Below are 18,946 nucleotides of genomic sequence, written 5' to 3'. Positions count from 1 at the left end.
GCTAAAATTAGAACTGACTTTTTTTTTTCTTCTTCTTTATCATTCTTTACAAACTACATCACTCTCATTTTAACAGTTAATCTTTTTTATGAACCGAAAGATCCACCCTCATTTTTATACATAAATAGGGCTTGAAACTGATAACTTTGTGTCTCCACATGATCCAAAAGATATTGTCTTCTAGTTTTATAACTTGAAAGGCATGGCCTGCTTTCCCTTTTATTATATTAATAAGAACCAATAGAATTATGATCGAGAGGATAACAATAGCCAAATGAGATCGAAACTGATTGGTGTTCGTAGATTGAAGAGGAAAAAACTCACGTCAAGTATGAACTTTCCCTGGTCACCATACGAAAGGAAAGAAATGTAGGAGATTAAAGTCCATTATCGTATACGATGTCAAACCTTATGAAATAAAGTGCACGCTAAACACACACATGACTGCAAATCGACATATACCCAAAAGACATCGCAGCAGCTCGCTAAAATTGACCTAAGCCCAACCCCTAAGAATGTTTTTCCTATTTCATGCTACAACCATGGATAACAGCTTAAAAGGCTCAAACATCTTTCCTTATTGCTATTTGATTAACTGAATCGGCCTAATGGTGTTCTTCTGACAATTAAAAACTAAAAACCTGTATGGAATTAGATAATAGCACTACAAGAAAAACACATGTACACCAAGGTATCCCTTCCCCAATAACCCCACGAAAAGAGAGAAAATCACAAAAAAAAAAGATGTGTCTGAGATTCCAGACCACAAAACCTATCATATAACTAGTCTAAATTTCATTTCATGTAATGAAATGTGACTTGCACAATTTTTCTTCATGACGAAGTGTATGACTATGAAGCTCTTGCCGCATACCAATCAAAGAATAAGAGATTAAGAGAATTGACGATTCATACGATCAAAAACTTTCACAGTCCATACATGTACAGAGAATCTAATAATCATATGCCCACACAGAAAATCAATATGTTTAATCGTTAAAAAACTTTGACAAAGCATTCGCATAACAATGACGGTGCCTGAGAATTAATAATAACAATGACGGTGATTGAGAATCAAAGATTGAAACTTCATACGCATACACATGGTTTTAACAGAATCACTTACCATTTGAGAGTGGGCTGATTTAGAAGGTGCCCTAATGGGAAAGCGAGAATAAGGAATGAGTGTCGGTCGTTTGGAAACATATCCTATAATCTTTTTCTCCATTTAATATCTAAAAAACTTAATTGAAGGCCACAATTGGCAATACAAATAAATTTAAGTGGATTGATAAAAATACACCGTGGAAAAATCAGTTCCCAATATCAAATGTTGCGGTCAAACTAGAAGCTAACACCCGATCCATACAACTTTGATCTTTTTAATATAAAGTAATATAACATAAAATGACATTGTTTCAATGAATATTAGAAAAATAAACTAAATTGAACCAGGAAACCATTTTCTAAGAAAAAGAACAATAAAAATCAAAAAATGAATGTGGGTAGTTATAAAGTTTTGGTTCTTCTCCAACCAGCTTTTACTTTTTAGTTTTTAACCAAAAAATGCAACAATTTCTTATTTGATCACATTGATCTAACATGCCCCATTTACAACTTACATGTCAAAGAAAAAACAGAACATACAACCAAATTATACCTGAATACGAAGAATGGATTGTAGTATTATTGTCCACACTCAATACCAATACTATGAGATTTTTTCACCGATTCAAACATTCTAACCAGATAAAATGTATGTGGTTTTCTGTCTTTAAATGAATAAAAAAAAATGAAAGAATAATGATTAACTGCTACAACAACACCAAGGTCAAAAACCTGGTTGAGACTTGAGAGCATATGACTTGAGTCGGAAAAGTGAATCTCATATGTAAAACTGCATTGTCTTCTTCAAAGCGAGCTTAAGCTTATATTTTGGATTAAATCTCCATAATGCAACACTGTGAATATAAAATAATAATAATAATAATAATAATCAGGTAAATGAAACAATATTTTGCTTTATAAGATGCAACATAAGCCACGAAGAAACCACATACAAAAATCAAAGGCTCTAAAAACTTAGATTGTCCCCAAAAAAAGATATAGTTGACATTTTTAAAGTCAGCCCGTATGAATCACTGTTGAGGTAAACTGTGGATCAATAACCTTCCACCAACACTAAATGGTGACTTTTATGTAAGGTAGAAGGATAAAAATCTTAAACTCAAAATTTTATCTGAAATGGTTGACTTTTATGTATGTATGTATGTATGTATGTATTTATGTATGGTTGCATGCATGTATAGATTAGATCACTTAATCTAACCCCTTATAATCCATTGAAATAGTTAGGCATTAGAAAGTCCATCAGTCAATCAATGAATACAATTAAAGGAACCAGAAACTGAAAAGTCTAAGGGATTTCTCACCTTGTATGCCTCATGGATATATATATCCACTTTGACCAAATATTCAAACTGCTCCGACCCCTGCAACTATAAACAACCAAAGAAAATTCCCACAAACAAAATGTCAAGGAATTACAATCACAAATTAATGCAAAGACAACAAACACTAAGTATAATACCTGTTCGGATATGTGGAGCCTGATTGATATGGATGATAACCCGGTTTCAACTTCACAGGGTTGCTTTTCTTCTTACATAATTCACGATTTTATCCCTAAGTGTTCAAAAGCATATCCAAATCCTTTCCAAATTTCTCATCTTTTGATATTAAGGAGACCATGAATGCATCTGGGACAACTTTATTCTCCACCATTTTCTTAAGCAACTCAATCACTTTAGGTGACATATCAGAACGAGAGAATTTTCGCATAAATGCATTAAAAGTAACAGCATTTGGGACACAACCCTTTTCCAGCATCTCCAAAAACAAATCATCCACTTTTGTTAACTGACCCGTTTTACAAAACCCATGTATCAAGATAGTATAAGTTACAACAGTTGGAACCAAGCCTTTAGAAGACAGTTTCATGTATACATCCCAAGCAGTCTCCATTTTTCCTGCTTTACACAATCCATCAATCACAGAGTTATATGCTTTGATATCCAATACAACCACCCCATTGTTTTCTAGGGTTTCAAGCAAGTCTAGAGCCTGCAAAACACAGTCATTCTTACAAAGCCCGTTTAACATGATGTTGTATGTACAAGAACTTGGTGTGAGATCATGAAGCATTTCATCAAACAGCTTCTGTGCATTCAAAACATCACCTTTTTTAAGCACACCTGTTAATAACGCATTGTAGGTAACAATTGTAGGCTTGATTTTTCTACTACGAGTCATTTGTCTAAAGATCCTTATAGCTTCCTCTGTTCTATTAATTTTGATATACCCATTAATAAGCACATTGTGGGTTCTAACATCAGGCTCGATTCCTTTATCCACCATCAAAATATACAACTCCCGGGCCTTATCGATCTTACCTTCCCAACAATACCCCTCCATTAATATGTTATATGAAAAAGAATCAACGTGTTCTCCTATTTGAACCATCAACTCAAATAACCCACTTGCTTCATTTGACTTCCCTTCTTTGCAAAGCACGTTTACTAAAAGATTAAACGTCATTACACTAGGAGAAATCCCTTCATTCATCATCTCAATGAACAAATATTTAGCCTCGTCTAAATTATCCGAATAAACCAGTCCATTGATCAAAGAAGTATACACAACCACATCCGGGGAGATTCTTCTACTCTTCATCTCCAAGAAAAGCTCTTTTGCCTTGTTTATGAATCCATCTTTACAAAGATTAGTGATCAATATGCTATAACACACTATATTGGGCTTACAAATAAACCCTAAACCAATATTCCCACTCATAATATCTTCGTGTAATCTAACTGCAGCCTCGATTTTTCCATTCCTACACAACCCATTAATCAAAGTCCCATAAGTCATAACATGAGGCCTAACACCTAACCTAATGAACTTCTTGAATAGTCTAACAGCCTCAATAATCTTGTTTCTTTTAAACAATCCTTTAACCAAAGATGTATAGGTAACAATATCAGGAGTGAAACCCCTTTTTAGAATCATGCCCAAAATTCCAAAAGCAAAATCTACTTGATGCATATCACAATAACAATTAAGAACAATGTTTAGGGTAATTAAATTAGGGGAAACGTGAGCTTCGTTCATCTTACGATAAAGGAAGATTGCAACTTTATGGTGTTTAATTTTGGATACAGAATTAAGCAATTGATTGAATGAAGAAATTGGAGGAATGGGTTGTAGAAGAATCATGTAATCGAAGTAGTGCGATGCATTATCGAGATTTATGGTGGATGATTTACAATTGATAGTGAGGAAAGATTCAAGTTGGGTTTTTTGGGGGATTAAAGGTGGGGCTTTTTTAATGGATTCTTGAAGTAAAGATGAAAGGTTACCTGAATATGCATTTTTGGAAACAGAGTTTGCAGCCGAATGAGCAAAAGGTGGGGTTCTTCTGAAGCTCATGGAGCCAGAAGGCTGGCAGGGAGGGAGCGAAGATCTCAGAGGAGAGCGATCCAAATCTTTATTTTCGTTTTATTCCTTTTTTCTTTTTTGCTCTAAAAGCCCATACGTTTGACGCCTGAGTGGCTGAGGTGTATTGTGTCGCTCGGCTCGTTTAAACGTAATAAGGTTTGGATTCGGCCCATGGTTTGTCGAAGGCAGTGTTGGTCAAAGGCAAGTTTGACATGAAACCATAAATTTTTTGTTAAATAAGAAACCCAGAATCTATTTCGGTTGTCTTGTCTTTGTCAGTGGTAGAATAACTAATTGACCATGATGACCTACGACATGTGAATTCTGTTCTTAACACATTTGTAAACTAATCCGATCATCGCATAACTTGATTAAAAAATATAATTTATTTACATGATTTACCCAAAAATAAAGGATACGGAACAATGATCAAGCTCTTTAGCGTCACACTCTCACCTAGGGGTGAGCATTTGGATCTATGGATCGGACCGGACCATTTTTTTGGACTCCCTGATAAGTTCTCGGTTCTAGGATTTGAGCAAAACCGGTCCGGCCGGTTCCGGGTAAAAACCAATTTTAGACCGGCTTATTAAAAAAAAATTGTACTTTGTGAAAATTTTTAAACAAGCATATCTCATCCATTTTAAGTCGGACTGATATGCGGTTTTTTCCAACTTGTAATTTAAACTGTGTAGATGATTTTAGACTATAATTTTGTTATTTTTGATGATATATTCGATGAGTTACAATCCTTCAAAGTTAAGATATCAAAACTAAAATATTTCAATTTTTCAACAAAAAATCTAAACTTTTATATTCTGTGAAATTCTTTAAGTAAACATATCTCATTCGGTTTAAGTCAAATTGACATAAACATTTTTCCAACGCATAATTTAGAGTTTGTAGATAATTTTAGACTATAATTTTATTGTTTTTAGTGTTATATTTGATGAGTTACAATCCTTCAAAAATGAGATATCAAAGTTGAAATATTTCAGTTTTTCGGCAAGAAATTTAAACTTTTATATTCGGTGAAATTCTTTAAACAAGCATATCTTATTTTCTTTAAGTCGAATTGACATGCGGTTTTTTCCGATGTGTAATTTAGAATTTGTAGATGAGTTTAGACTATAATTTTGTTGTTTTTAATGTTATATTCAATGAGTTACAATCTTTCAAACAAATGGTATAAAGTATAAACAATCAAAGGTTAACCGGTCCAAGGGGCATAAGAAACGGAAACATATTCATTTTTACGATTTATACCTTATCAAACCCAAACAAGTATTCATTTAACAAGTTGTAATATATCAAACCCAACAACATATTTGTTTTAATGAGTTGTATCAAACCCAAAAACGCATTTTAACAAGTTATATCGTATGCATGTAAAGTTGTACCGGTCCGAACAAGTCCAAGAACCGAAAAACTCAGACCTGGACCCAGACATGGACATGGACCTGGATCTGAGAAGTCTCATCCGGTCCAATCCACAGTCCACAATGCTCACCCCTACTCTCACTGGTGTTTTGAAAACCAGTTTGATATGTTCGTTTGAACCGGTTGGATCAGGAACCGGAGAAGTGAGCAGTTCAACTAGCACCGGTTTTATATCTATTTCTGAATCGGAATGAACCGTCGATTTTTACAAAAATCCGGTTGAACCAGTTAAATTAAACCGGTTGAACTAGTTAAATTAAACAAAAACACATGGAAATGGTTCATTTTGCATAACACACTTTTTCATTTTTTTTTACATCTATTTAGATTTATTTGAATAAAAACACATGGCAAATATTATACATTTTTTAATACATTTGTATTCGTCTAAAATTGTATTTTGTTTCCGTATTATACTTTATTTTCTTTTTAATGTACGTGGATTGATATAAAATTTATTGTTATGTGTTTTTTAATGTATTTTGATTGATTTACACCTTGTATTTATATGTATTTTTAATGTTTAAACATATGAATGTCTATGTGTGTAGGAAAATAAGAAAAAAGATGATAATTATAGAAATCGGTTGAACCGGCGATCAGATCGGTTGAACCGAGAACCGATCACCATACCGATTCAACTAAAATACCATAAATCATTAGTGTATGTCCATAAGTTTATAGTCAAAAGTAAAGATTAGTACCAAACGGCATTATGATATCCCAATCTTCATTTAGCTTGACTACATTCCATAATCAAAAGTTAGGGCTAAGTATTGACTTATGTAAGGGTTATGTTATGGTTTATTTCGTAAATTTAAGGGGCTAAATTATGTATTAGTGTGTACATGTTTATATAAATTCAAGTCTTAATTTGTCGTTATTTACATGTCATACAATGATACAAATATGAGTCTTATCTTGGTTCATATTTGTTCGTAACTTCGTATATGTTATAAACAAACACTTTAAATGAATGGTGATTTTTGTTTTGAAAAACTCATAATTATCTTCTTTGAATTGTCCAAAAAAATAAACATTTATTATATAAGTTTGTAATCAATATATATATTTTCAGTTGTCTAAAGTTTTTATTGTGACATTATCTTAATGTGTAAAGTTTTTATTGTAATGAACCCGTGGGAACCACGGTTATAAAATTAATTAAACTTTAATAGTTAAAATTTAAAATTATTAATAATTTATTTTAAATAAATTATTAATTAAGAGGTTTTTTTAATTATATAAAATTATAATCATTGATTTAAATAAATATATAAAATTATACCACTTTGTAATTTGTATTAATTTTATTTTAATTTTTATTCTAATGTTGTTAATTTAATGTAATTAGAATGAGAAATTTAAAATTTGAAATTTGAAATGAAGAATCAATATGTTGACAAATGGTATGCATTAATTATAAGACATAATAAGTTGAAACATGACAAAAGAAAAATAAAATTTGCATTAATTATTAGGCTTAATATGGTGACACATGTCAAAAGGAGATTAAAAACTACTCTTTTATTAGAATATAGAGATGTGTAAGATTTATCCGTTTTCTTCTAATTAGGAAGCATTTTACTTTTTGTAACGCACTCTAGAATACGGTAAGAGTTGGTAACTCAATATGAAATCTTCAAATGTGTACTTTGATGGGTGCACTTCATGCATCAATATACCTTGTGTGTAATTTATGTGAAAGCATGGAAATACATTAAGGAATAAACTAACATTATAAATTAGTATGATGTGATTATATTAGATATTACATAATGAGTTTTATGCTTTAAAGGCTAAGTTTTGAAAGTGTAATGCTTGGATAGGTAAATTTTGGTAATTAAATGTCTAAACGAGTAATGGAAATGTATATTCATATCATTTTTACATAAGAAAAAATGTCATTTGTATGGTACAAATGACGATGTAAAGTTAAACAATTTTATAAAGAATGGTTATTTTCAATAGATTTGCTATTCTACTCGAGAAATGTACCTTTTGTTCAGTTTTTATTTGTTTTGACAAAAATACACAACTTTATAAAAAGATTTGTAAAACCATCCACCTTTTAACCAAAATACCTAGGTTTACAAAACAATTTTGTAGATATGTTTATTTTTAAAATACTAAAAAGAGTCTAAAAAGATTGTCTAGTACTTACGCCATGTTCTTTAGTTTACTTAAGGAAGGAAGTATATTCTTTATTGTTTTTAATGAAGGAAACGAAAGAAAATGTGCTCCTAATTATTGATTTTTTTTAAGGTCAAGAAGGAAAGGATAGTATTTTTGCCTTGGAAGTTATCTTCCTTCTGTGGCACGAAGACCAGATGGCACCCATATGTGTCTGGGAAAGTAAATATTATGGTTAGTTTTGATGGATAGAATTCTCACATGTAGTAACCTGTTGAGTAGGGGTATAGATGGCCCGTTGGTTTTATGTTCGATATGTAAATTACAAGTCGAACGGTTTGATCATCTTTTTATTAGGTGTGAAGTGGCTATTAGAATTTGGGATGAAATTTTCATGTGGCTGGAATGTAACATTCAAAAGTATTAGTATGTTTCCTTTTAACCCTTTATGCAAAAACCTTTCATTTTGGTCCCTAGCTTAGTACGCGGGGCGTACCCTATGGGTACGTTGAGTGTACTGGATCTTCGATGGATTACGGATGCACCCACGTACGTTGGGCGTACGTAGGAGAATGCAGGGCGTACTCCGGCCAACTAGAAACCCTACTATTTAGGGTTTTACCCCTATATAAGCTCATTATGCCCCTTGAGCCTTGCCTCTTATCAGCCTACATATCTCCTAAACCCTAATCTCGACTCTTAGCCACCACTTTAGTGTTCTTGAGCTCTTGTGAAGAGTATTAGTATTTTCTTGTGCATTTTGAAGAGATAGAAGGTTATTGAAGATTCATTGCTTGGAGTGAAGCTTAGAGATCCATAGTTGTCACCTCTTTTGCAAGCTATTGGAGGTAAAAAGTTCTTAGCTTGACATCTCTTTGTATAGATCTAGTTTAGGGTGATTCGTGGCTTATTCTAGTTCCTTTGGTTGGTCCTTGTGAGTAAAAGTTACCCCAGGAACTTAGTCTCTAGATCTTGACGTTTTATAGGTGCCTAATGTATAAAAATGTCACCTTGATGGGTTTTGTGCAACCATGCAAAGTTGATACTTCACTTAATGGAGCTAAGATGCTAGAATTGGATCTTGAGGTGTTTTTAGCCATGCAAAGGCTGAAAGCCTTCGACTTTATGGATTAGGACTTTAATATGATGACATTTTGTGGATTGAATGATAAGTTCTAAAATGATTAAGTCGTTTGGCCAAAGGTTTGGGATCAGGCCAATACACGGGGCGTACTCCTGGGTATGTTGAGCATACTGGCTGCAAATTAGTTTCTGAATCAATCGCGTGCGCGGGGAATACAAGCATGGTACATCGAGCGTACGCTAGACTGTGGGCCAAAGGAATTGTGGGCTCGGGTCTTTAGGTTATCTTTCGTTTGGGCTTGGCCCCTTAACTCCTATGGATAATTTCAGGACTTTAGGCTTTCTTAGATTGGGCCATATTAGGTTGTGGGTGCCATTTAGGAAATTGGGCCTTTAGGGAGCAAATGGATTGGGCCTTGATTTTGGGCCAAGTAGGAGAAAGGGTAAAATGGCCTCTTACCCTGGATGTTAGACAAGTGATCTATGATGAGTTTTGGTCATAAGACATCCTATGTGCTCATACAAACCCTAATGTTTGGATCTAGGTTTCTCTATTGTACATGCAAGTTATCCAAGACTATAAACCCTAATCATAGCATTCAAGTAATCATATTAACATGAGAATAGGTTTAAGATGTTACCTTGATTGTTATGTAGCAATAAAAATCCCAAATCTCTTTGTATTGACTTTAGAAAGCTTAGAGTCACAATTGTCACTCCTCTAATGGTTCACAAACACCATAAGCAAGAGGATGAAGAGGAGAGAGGATGGAGGTTGCCCAAAAACGTCTACAAACCCTAGAGGAGTCTTTTTCACGTTTTTGGTCCTTAAGGGGTCTATTTATAGTGAGGCAATTAGGGTTATCTAACAAGGAAACCCTAATTTGGATGCTTAAGCCCTAAGCAACCCATAGACTCCTTTAATTAAGGCCTTGGACGATTTCCTTATGGGTTTCCCCATAGAATTCGTCCACCTCTTATTTAAAGGCAATCCATGGCCCAAATTGCAATTATCTTATAATTACAATTCCAGTCCCTTAAGTTTAATTAATCTCTTTTAGTCACAAAACTAATTACCAATTAATTATTGACTAATATTAATTAAACAATATGATTTCTCCTTTAATATATTATTCTCATAATATATTAATAAATCATATTTAATCCTTTCTCTCCATAATTCATCCTATCAAGTTGCTTTGGTGAATGCAACCCAAAAGGACCATGCACCATCGGGTCAATTACATACCAAAATAGTTATGGACTTAGACACTAATCCAACAGTCTCCCACTTGGATAAGTCTAATAACTATTCTGCGTATGACTTCAGATCCTGATCTGCAATCGTAGCTTTCCAAAGCCGTTGTCAACTCTGATCCTATCAGATACGCGTGCCCTTAGATAAGGGATCATATATTCCTCCATTCTAGATATCGTATGAGATGATTTCTAATCATTCTCTTTGTACTATTTCTCGACTTCTGATTTATGACGACTGACTAATTGAACAAATCAAATTAGCCCTAGCTCGGCCGAGCATTTACGTTTGTCATCACAAAATCATCGAGGGGCCCAAAGATATCGCTTTTATCCTACTTTGGATAAAAGGAACGGATAAACTTTGATATAATGCTTGCTTGCACTTACTCACCGAATCACACACAACAATATGTTTTATAACACCAAGTTACTAGTGCGTTTACATATTATCAATGTGCAACCGATTTGCAAGATACAACTCACACATCTCGGTTTCAAGAATATAAGATGTTATCGTCTCACCAATCACTCGTGATACAATTCATGGAGTGATCCAAGTGAGCGTGGGTTTAATCCAATGCTCAAATCATATTCATAAGCACTCACGAACATTGCAGCAAACCTTTGCTATGTCTAATACGCTCTAGACAATCTACAAACCAATTCATGACAGTCTTCATTCATACTTACTTCCAACGTATGACTAACTGTGGTCCGTTTGAATAATTCGATTATTCTTAATAAACTCAATTATTCAGGAAGTCAAAACATGCAAATATGAAACACAAGAATAATACTAATCCCATATGGCCTCAAACCTTTGAGTATAAATAAAACACCTTTTATTTATCACCATATCGATTACTCATTATTTGTCGTTTCGGGTAATCAACTTCTTACTTGAATTATTACACTTGTCCCATGCTCCTAGTGATGGGTTTTAGGTAAAACAAATAAACTAGAAAACAATTCCTAAGTTCACATGCAACCTACTTTGGATCTATGTTTTATCTATTGAACATACAACTTTGAATTGCAAAACAAGAACCCTAGAGGAGAGAGGCTAATTTCGAAATTAACAAGCTAGGGTTTAGTAATTACATACCTTTCAATTGTTATAGTAAACAATTGATAATTCCCTTGATCTTGATCTTGATCTTCTTGGAAGCTTAGCACCACAAGTGTAATGCCTCTAATGGAATCACACCCAAACTAGCAAGAAGGAAAGTAAAGGAGAGAGGGGAGAGGGAGTATGCAAAATTTTGGCCCTTAGGGTTTCTTCAAAAGAAAAGAGTGACCAAAACATGAACCAGGAGGCTCCTTATATAGCTGAGGGATCTAGGGTTTAGGGAAACCCTAGTTATCCTTTGCTTAGGGCCTAAGCAAACCCAAGGGCCTTATCCAAGCCCCTATGGACGAAATTATTAGGGTTTCCCCTAAAGATTTCGTCCACCCTTATCCAAGGGGGTTCTAGAGCCTTCCACTCAACTATTAGATAATTGCAAACTAGTCCCTGCACTCTATAATTAATTCTTTTAACCCCAAAATTAATTCTAATTAATTTCTGGCTAACAATTAATTAAACAAAATGATTTCTTATTAATATATTAATATTTTAACATATTAATAAATTCATTTATATTAATTTATTAATCTATTAATAAATTAATATCTCTCCTTTCATAATTTCCTTGTCTGGTTGCTAGGTTTGAGGGCAACCCAAAAGGACTATGCTGCTATCAATTCAAGTACATACCAATTATAGTTATGGGCTTAGACACCTAATCCAACAGTCTCCCACTTGGATAAGTCTATAACTATAATTGCTAGTATGCCTTCTAAATTTGACCAGCAAATTGTAGCTTTCAAAAAGCTGCTGCCGAACTCTGACCCAGTCAGTTACGTGTCCTAAGATAAGTGATCATATAATCCTTCGTTTTGCTAGATATCCCTAGACAAAAGACATGGAATGCAATCAACCTCTTTGTCCAGAATCTATGTTTCCCGATTCCTGATTTGTGATGATGTAGGACTTCTAATTGAACACATCAATTTAGTCCTGGCTAGGCCCAGCACACAAGTCAACACCAAATCATCGAGGGGCCCATAGATATCGCTTTTCCCGTTAGGGCAAAAGGAACGAATAAACATTGACTCATATGCTTGTATCTTTTACTCATCAAACCATACATGATAATACGTTTTATAACACCAAGTTACTGATGCGTTTTCGTATCACCAATGCATAGCCAACTTGCAAATCACAACTCATATATCTCTGTTTCAAGATTATAAGATATTATCGTCTCAGTATTACTCGTGATGAATTCCATGAAGTAATACTCTGAGCGAGGGTTTATCCAATACTCAAATCTCAATTTCTGAGTACTCATGAACGTTGCAGCAAATACATTGCCATGTCTATCCTTAGACAATCTACAATCCAGTTCATGACAGTCTTGATTCACTACTTACTTCCAAAAGTACGAGCGACTGTGGAGTTTGAATAATCTCATTATTCGGGAAGTAAAACATGCAAAATGAAACACAATAATAAACAATTGACAAAAGGTAGAACCCAAACTTATAAATAATACTTTATTATTTAATCACCAAAAGTCAATTACATTTACTTTGTTACAAGTTTCAGAAAACTAATCTAACTACTAAAACTAATATCATCTTTCAATCCTATGCTCCGAGCATGCTGAATATGCTTAGCCCTACTCAGACCCTTTGTGAGGGGATCTGCTGGGTTATCTTCAGATGACACCCTCTTCACTATAAGATGGCCTTCTTCTACTCTATGTCTGATGAAATGGTACTTTCTGTCGATATGTCTGGTTTTACCATGATCTCTCGATTCCTTTGTCAAGGAAACCGCTCCTTCATTATCGCAGAACAGTTCCATAGGCTCCTGGATGGTTGGAACAACTCCGAGATCCCCGATGAAGTTCCTCAACCAAGTTGCTTCTTTTGACGCTTCACTTGCTGCTATGTACTCTGATTCACAAGCAGAATCAGCCACCGTATCTTGCTTGGAACTCTTCCAAGTAACTGCTCCTCCATTTAATAAGAATACCCAGCCTGACTGAGAACGGAAGTTATCTCTATCCGTCTGAAAGCTGGCATCACTGTAACCATCTACTCTCAAAGTATCATTGCCACCAAGTACAAGGACCCAGTCCTTTGTTCTTCGCAAATACTTGAGTATATTCTTCACGGCTATCCAATGAGCTCTACCTGGGTTTCCCTGATAGCGACTGACCATGCTCAAAGCAAATGCCACGTCAGGGCGAGTACATGTCATAGCGTACATGATCGATCCGACAGCGGAAGCATAAGGTACATGACTCATGTCATCTATTTCCTCATTTGTACTCGGGCATTGAGTCTTACTCAATTTGGTATTGCTCTGGATAGGTAGCTCTCCCTTCTTGGATTTTTCCATACTAAACCTCTTTAGTACCTTATCCAAGTATGTGCTTTGACTAAGTCCAATTAGTCTCTTCTTTCTATCTCTCAATATTCTAATCCCAAGAATATAGGCGGCTTCTCCTAGGTCTTTCATGGCAAAACACTTTCCAAGCCAAGACTTAACTTCATTCAAGGTTGGAACGTCGTTACCAATGAGTAATATGTCATCGACATATAACACCAGAAAAGTTACTATACTCCCACTGCCTTGATATACACACAAAACTCATCTTCACTTCTAGAGAAACCAAACTCTTTGACTTTCTCATGGAAGCAAAGATTCCAGCTGCGAGATGCTTGTTTCAATCCATAAATGGATTTCTCAAGCTTGCATACTCTATTGGGAAACTTTGCATCAACAAAACCCTCTGGCTGACTCATGTAAACATCCTCAGCCAACTTCCCGTTAAGGAAGGCAGTCTTGACATCCATCTGCCAGATTTCATAGTCATGAAAGGCAGCTATGGCGAGCAATATCCTAATAGATTTAATCTTAGCCACCGGCGAAAAAGTCTCATCATAGTCAACTCCTGGGGTTTGAGTGAAACCTTTTGCAACCAGTCGAGCCTTGAACGTATGCACATTCCCATCCATGTCTGTCTTCTTCTTGAAGATCCATTTGCACCCAACTGTCTTCCGACCTGGTGCACTATCAACCAAATTCCAAACTTGGTTGTCATACATGGACTTAATCTCGCTGTCCATTGCCTCTTTCCACTTGGAAGACTCTGGGCCTGCCATTGCTTCCTTATAAGTGACTGGTTCATCTAAGTTTACCAGTGTTCTGTCACTTATGAATGTGTCACCATCTGAAGTAATATGAAAACATACAACTCAGGTGGCACACTCACCCTACTGGATCTTCGAAGAGGTAATGATTTATCAACCGGTTCAACAGGAACTGTTTCCTCTGGTTGAGTGCTAGTGTCATATAAGGTTCCTTCATTGGTTGACTCTTGAATCTCTTCAAGGTCAATGGTACTCCCACTATCCTCTTTGAATATGAGCTCTATTTCTAGAAAGACTCCTCTTCGAGCTACAAACACCACGTTTTCACTAGGTCTGTAGAACAAATATCCAAAAGACTGCTTTGGGTAACCAATGAAAACACATTTCTCACTTCTAGCTGCTAGCTTGTCGTGAGTCTCTCGTCTTACGAAAGCTTCACAACCCTAGACTTTAATATGTGCTAACGAGGGAACTTTCCCTGTCCACATTTCGTGAGGTGTTTTGGCAACCTTCTTTGTAGGGACAAGATTGAGGATGTGGGCGGCTGTCTCTAAGGCATACCCCCAGAAGTGAATAGGAAGCGAGGCACGACTCATCATAGAACGAACCATGTCTAACAAGGTTCGATTACGCCTCTCAGCTACACCATTTAACTGTGGTGTCCTAGGAGGAGTCAATTGTGAGACTATCCCACATTCTTTCAGATAGTCGTTGAACTCGGTACTAAGATACTCCCCGCCTCTATCGGATCTAAGTATCTTGATCTTTCTGCCCAATTGATTTTCGACTTCATGCTTAAACTCTTTGAACTTTTCAAAGGTTTCTGACTTATGTTTGATCAAGTAGATGTAACCATATCTGCTATAATCGTCAGTGAAAGTCACATAGAATCGATTAGCATCCCTTGTGGTTGATCTGAAGGGCCCACACACATCTGTGTGTATGAGATCCAACAGACCTTCACCTCTTTCACAAGACCCTGTGAATGGTGATTTTTTCATCTTTCCCAAAAGACATGATTCACACATATCATCTGATTTTAGGTCAAATGATTCCAACACTCCATCCTTTTGGAGTTGGGCTATGCGTTTCTTGTTAATGTGTCCAAGACGACAATGCCACAAGCATGCCTTGTCTACACTATTAGACAAGTCAATATTAAGTACACTATTTCCTAAGCTATCAACACAAGTCACTGTTACATACACACCATCACAAGGTAAAGCTTCAAACACAAAAACACCATTCTTATAAACAGAAATTGAACCACTCAAATCATTAAAAGAATATTTAAAACCTTGTCTGAACAATGCATGAAATGAAATAATGTTTCTCGTCATCTCAGACGAATAGCAACAATTTATTAAATCTAATCTAACATCATTACTGAGCAAAAGTTGATAAACTCCGATCTTGGTAACTGGTGAAGACTTTCTGTTCCCCATGATCAAGTTTATTCTCCCATGCTCTATCTCCTCACTTTCCCTTAGCCCCTGCAAATCAGAACAGATATTAAATCCACATCCTGTATCAAGGACCCATGAACGAGAAGATAATGAGTTATTAGCAGAAATAGTGTAAATACCTGCCGAGGATGGCTTCACTTTGCCATCCTTGATATCTTGCAGATATTGTGGGCAAGATCTCTTCCAATGCCCCTTTTGATTGCAGTAAAAGCAAATGGCCTCTTTTGGATCAGAAACATGGGGAGTGGAACCATTGGGCTTAGCCTTCGGGCCATTACTAGATGACACAGCTTGAGCCTTGCTCTTCCAGTTTTGCTTGGGAGGACCTTTCCTCTTCTTCCCCTTTCCCTGTCCAATGGCCAAGACAGGGGCACTTGCAGGTGTGGAGGGTATACTTTTACCCTTCATCCCTGCCTCAGCTGTCTGCAACAAGTTGTGCAATTGGGCCAAAGTCTGCTCAGTGTTGTTCAAATAGTAAGTCAAGATAAACTGACCATAACAATCAGGCAACGAGTTCAAGACCATGTCAATGGCCAATTCCTCATCGAAGTGAATGTTGAGCTTGACCAAACGCTCTATGTAGCGTTGCATTCTTTGCACATGAGATACAACCGATTCCCCCTCTTTCATCTTGCAAGCCATGAGTGACTTGACTACCTCAAACTTTTCTTGACGAGCTCGCTTATGGTACTTTTACATAAGGTTCTTGTTCATCTCAAAAGGCCAGTAGTCCTCATAGTACCTCTGCAATTCTGGGACATGGTTGCAACCATGATGCATGCCACTTTGGTAGCATCATCATAGTGTTTCTTGTAGGCAGCATACTCTTCGGGAGTGGCTTTTGACTCATCAAGTTCTTTGAGCTCCTTTTCAAGGACATACTCTTTGTCCTCGAATCTAAGCGCCATCTTGATGTTACGCATCCAATCGTTATAGTTGGAGCCATCCATAACGACTTTGGAGCAGATGTTTAGTAGAGAGAAGTTGTGGCTGGAGGATGATGAAGCAGAAGTGTTTCCAGGAGTAGACATCTGAAAAGAAAGATAGTTTTAGTCAGATTTCAAGACACCTCAATATAATAACCCAAAGATATCATATCAAGGTTAGGACCCAACTATGACGATTTACAACTTAGAAATGCGATGCCGAGATCCAAGTTTAAATCTCATAAAGGTAGGTGAATGACGATTCACCAATTCCACCATTAGACAAAATAAACGAAGTGAAATTCCTAATTCTTTTTGAGATACATTAAAACTATTTAATGGCATGTTTTAATCTCGGATTATGCTCTACTATTTGTGACTGGGATACCGAGGATCACAAACTAGATGTGAATAACCATGCAAATGTGCTTGGTAACCTTATTGTCTTTATCATTACCTATTGATGTGCCGGTAAACCACACACGCTCCATCAAAATGATAATTATAAGATACCCATTACTACTCTTTATTAGTGCCTTTTAGTGTGTCGGTTAACCACACACGCTCCACTAACGACCAATAAAGCATAATGTGCAATTTCATGGATTAGCATACTTTTCACATTTTTCCTAAAGTAACTAGAGTTGGGATTTTGAAAAATAGTGTTCTAGTACTTTCTTTAATAGCATTATACTTTTAATGGGAAGTAGTTGTCCTATCAAATCCGTTTTGCTAACGACCCTCCACTAATCAAGGAAGCGGTGGGTGAGAGTGGACACCCATTCAACTACCATTTTATAGGCAGTTTCCTTATACCCCCCTTATAGACTAGCTTCGTGAATGAGGCATACTAGCGATTTGACTGACCATATTCTTATACATATATGATATTTAACTTTTAATTATAATATATATATATATATATATATATATATATATATAAGGTGTGTTTTAATAACATTTTAAAACTTCAAGGGTTTATATAAATTTTTTTCGAAATTTAAACTATTAAATTTTAAATTTAAAACCAATTAATTAGATTTAATATTTATCTATTAATTAACTTTTAATTAATTTATTAAATCTTGTAAGGATTATCTAATTAAATTAAACAATTAATTTAATCCTAATCCATATCCCTTCTAGATTTCGAAAATATGGGGATAGGATAATTTCCTTATTTTTCTCAACTATCCAATAAGGCAACTATTATCCAAAACAAAGAAACCCTAATCTTTATAGCATATTTCGAAATTTTCAAGGGAGGAGGCTAGGGTTTTCAAAACCCTAACCCTAATTTCGATTAGGGTTCTTTGGAGGCTAGGGTTTTCAAAAACCCTTTGATCCACAACCCTAAAAATCGAAAAAAATGGCCTTTAGGGTTTAATAGCTATAAACCCTAATTTGCAATTCAACAATTATAACAATTCAATTTAAAACAAACAATGGCTCTGATACCACTAATGGGTTTTAGGTAAAACAAATAAACTAGAAAACAATTCATAAGTTCACATGCAACCTACTTTGGATCTATGTTTTATCTATTGAACATACAACTTTGAATTGCAAAACAAGAACCCTAGAGGAGAGAGGCTAATTTCGAAATTAACAAGCTAGGGTTTAGTAATTACATACCTTTCAATTGTTATAGTAAACAATTGATAATTCCCTTGATCTTGATCTTGATCTTCTTGGAAGCTTAGCACCACAAGTGTAATGCCTCTAATGGAATCACACCCAAACTAGCAAGAAGGAAAGTAGAGGAGAGAGGGGAGTGGGAGTATGCAAAATTTCGGCCCTTAGGGTTTCTTCAAAAGAAAAGAGTGACCAAAACATGAACCAGGAGGCTCCTTATATAGCTGAGGGATCTAGGGTTTAGGGAAACCCTAGTTATCCTTTGCTTAGGGCCTAAGCAAACCCAAGGGTCTTATCCAA

At 35.5% G+C, this 18,946-nt stretch overlaps 1 protein-coding gene across 1 annotated transcript; it reads right to left on the bottom strand.

Annotated features, from left to right (window-relative positions):
• Nucleotides 1-1,625: 1,625 nt before the first annotated feature.
• On the bottom strand, nucleotides 1,626-4,576 carry LOC145074407 (uncharacterized). The gene is made up of 3 exons (XM_079020786.1): nucleotides 2,591-4,576; nucleotides 2,433-2,498; nucleotides 1,626-1,961 (listed from the first exon to the last, which is right to left on the bottom strand). Exon 1 carries the CDS (start codon nucleotides 4,486-4,488, stop codon nucleotides 2,686-2,688), a length of 1,803 nt encoding a protein of 600 aa, XP_078876912.1. The 5' UTR covers nucleotides 4,489-4,576; the 3' UTR covers nucleotides 1,626-1,961; nucleotides 2,433-2,498; nucleotides 2,591-2,685.
• Between the last annotated feature and the right edge of the window lie 14,370 nt (nucleotides 4,577-18,946).

The sequence above is a fragment of the Lactuca serriola genome, chromosome 9 (genome assembly GCF_051521515.1).
Source record: "Lactuca serriola cultivar US96UC23 chromosome 9, Lser_US96UC23_V15, whole genome shotgun sequence".
NCBI classification, from domain to species: domain Eukaryota; kingdom Viridiplantae; phylum Streptophyta; class Magnoliopsida; order Asterales; family Asteraceae; genus Lactuca; species Lactuca serriola.
Note: the sequence above shows the minus strand (reverse complement) of the source record. Positions and strands in the feature narration are given on the sequence as shown.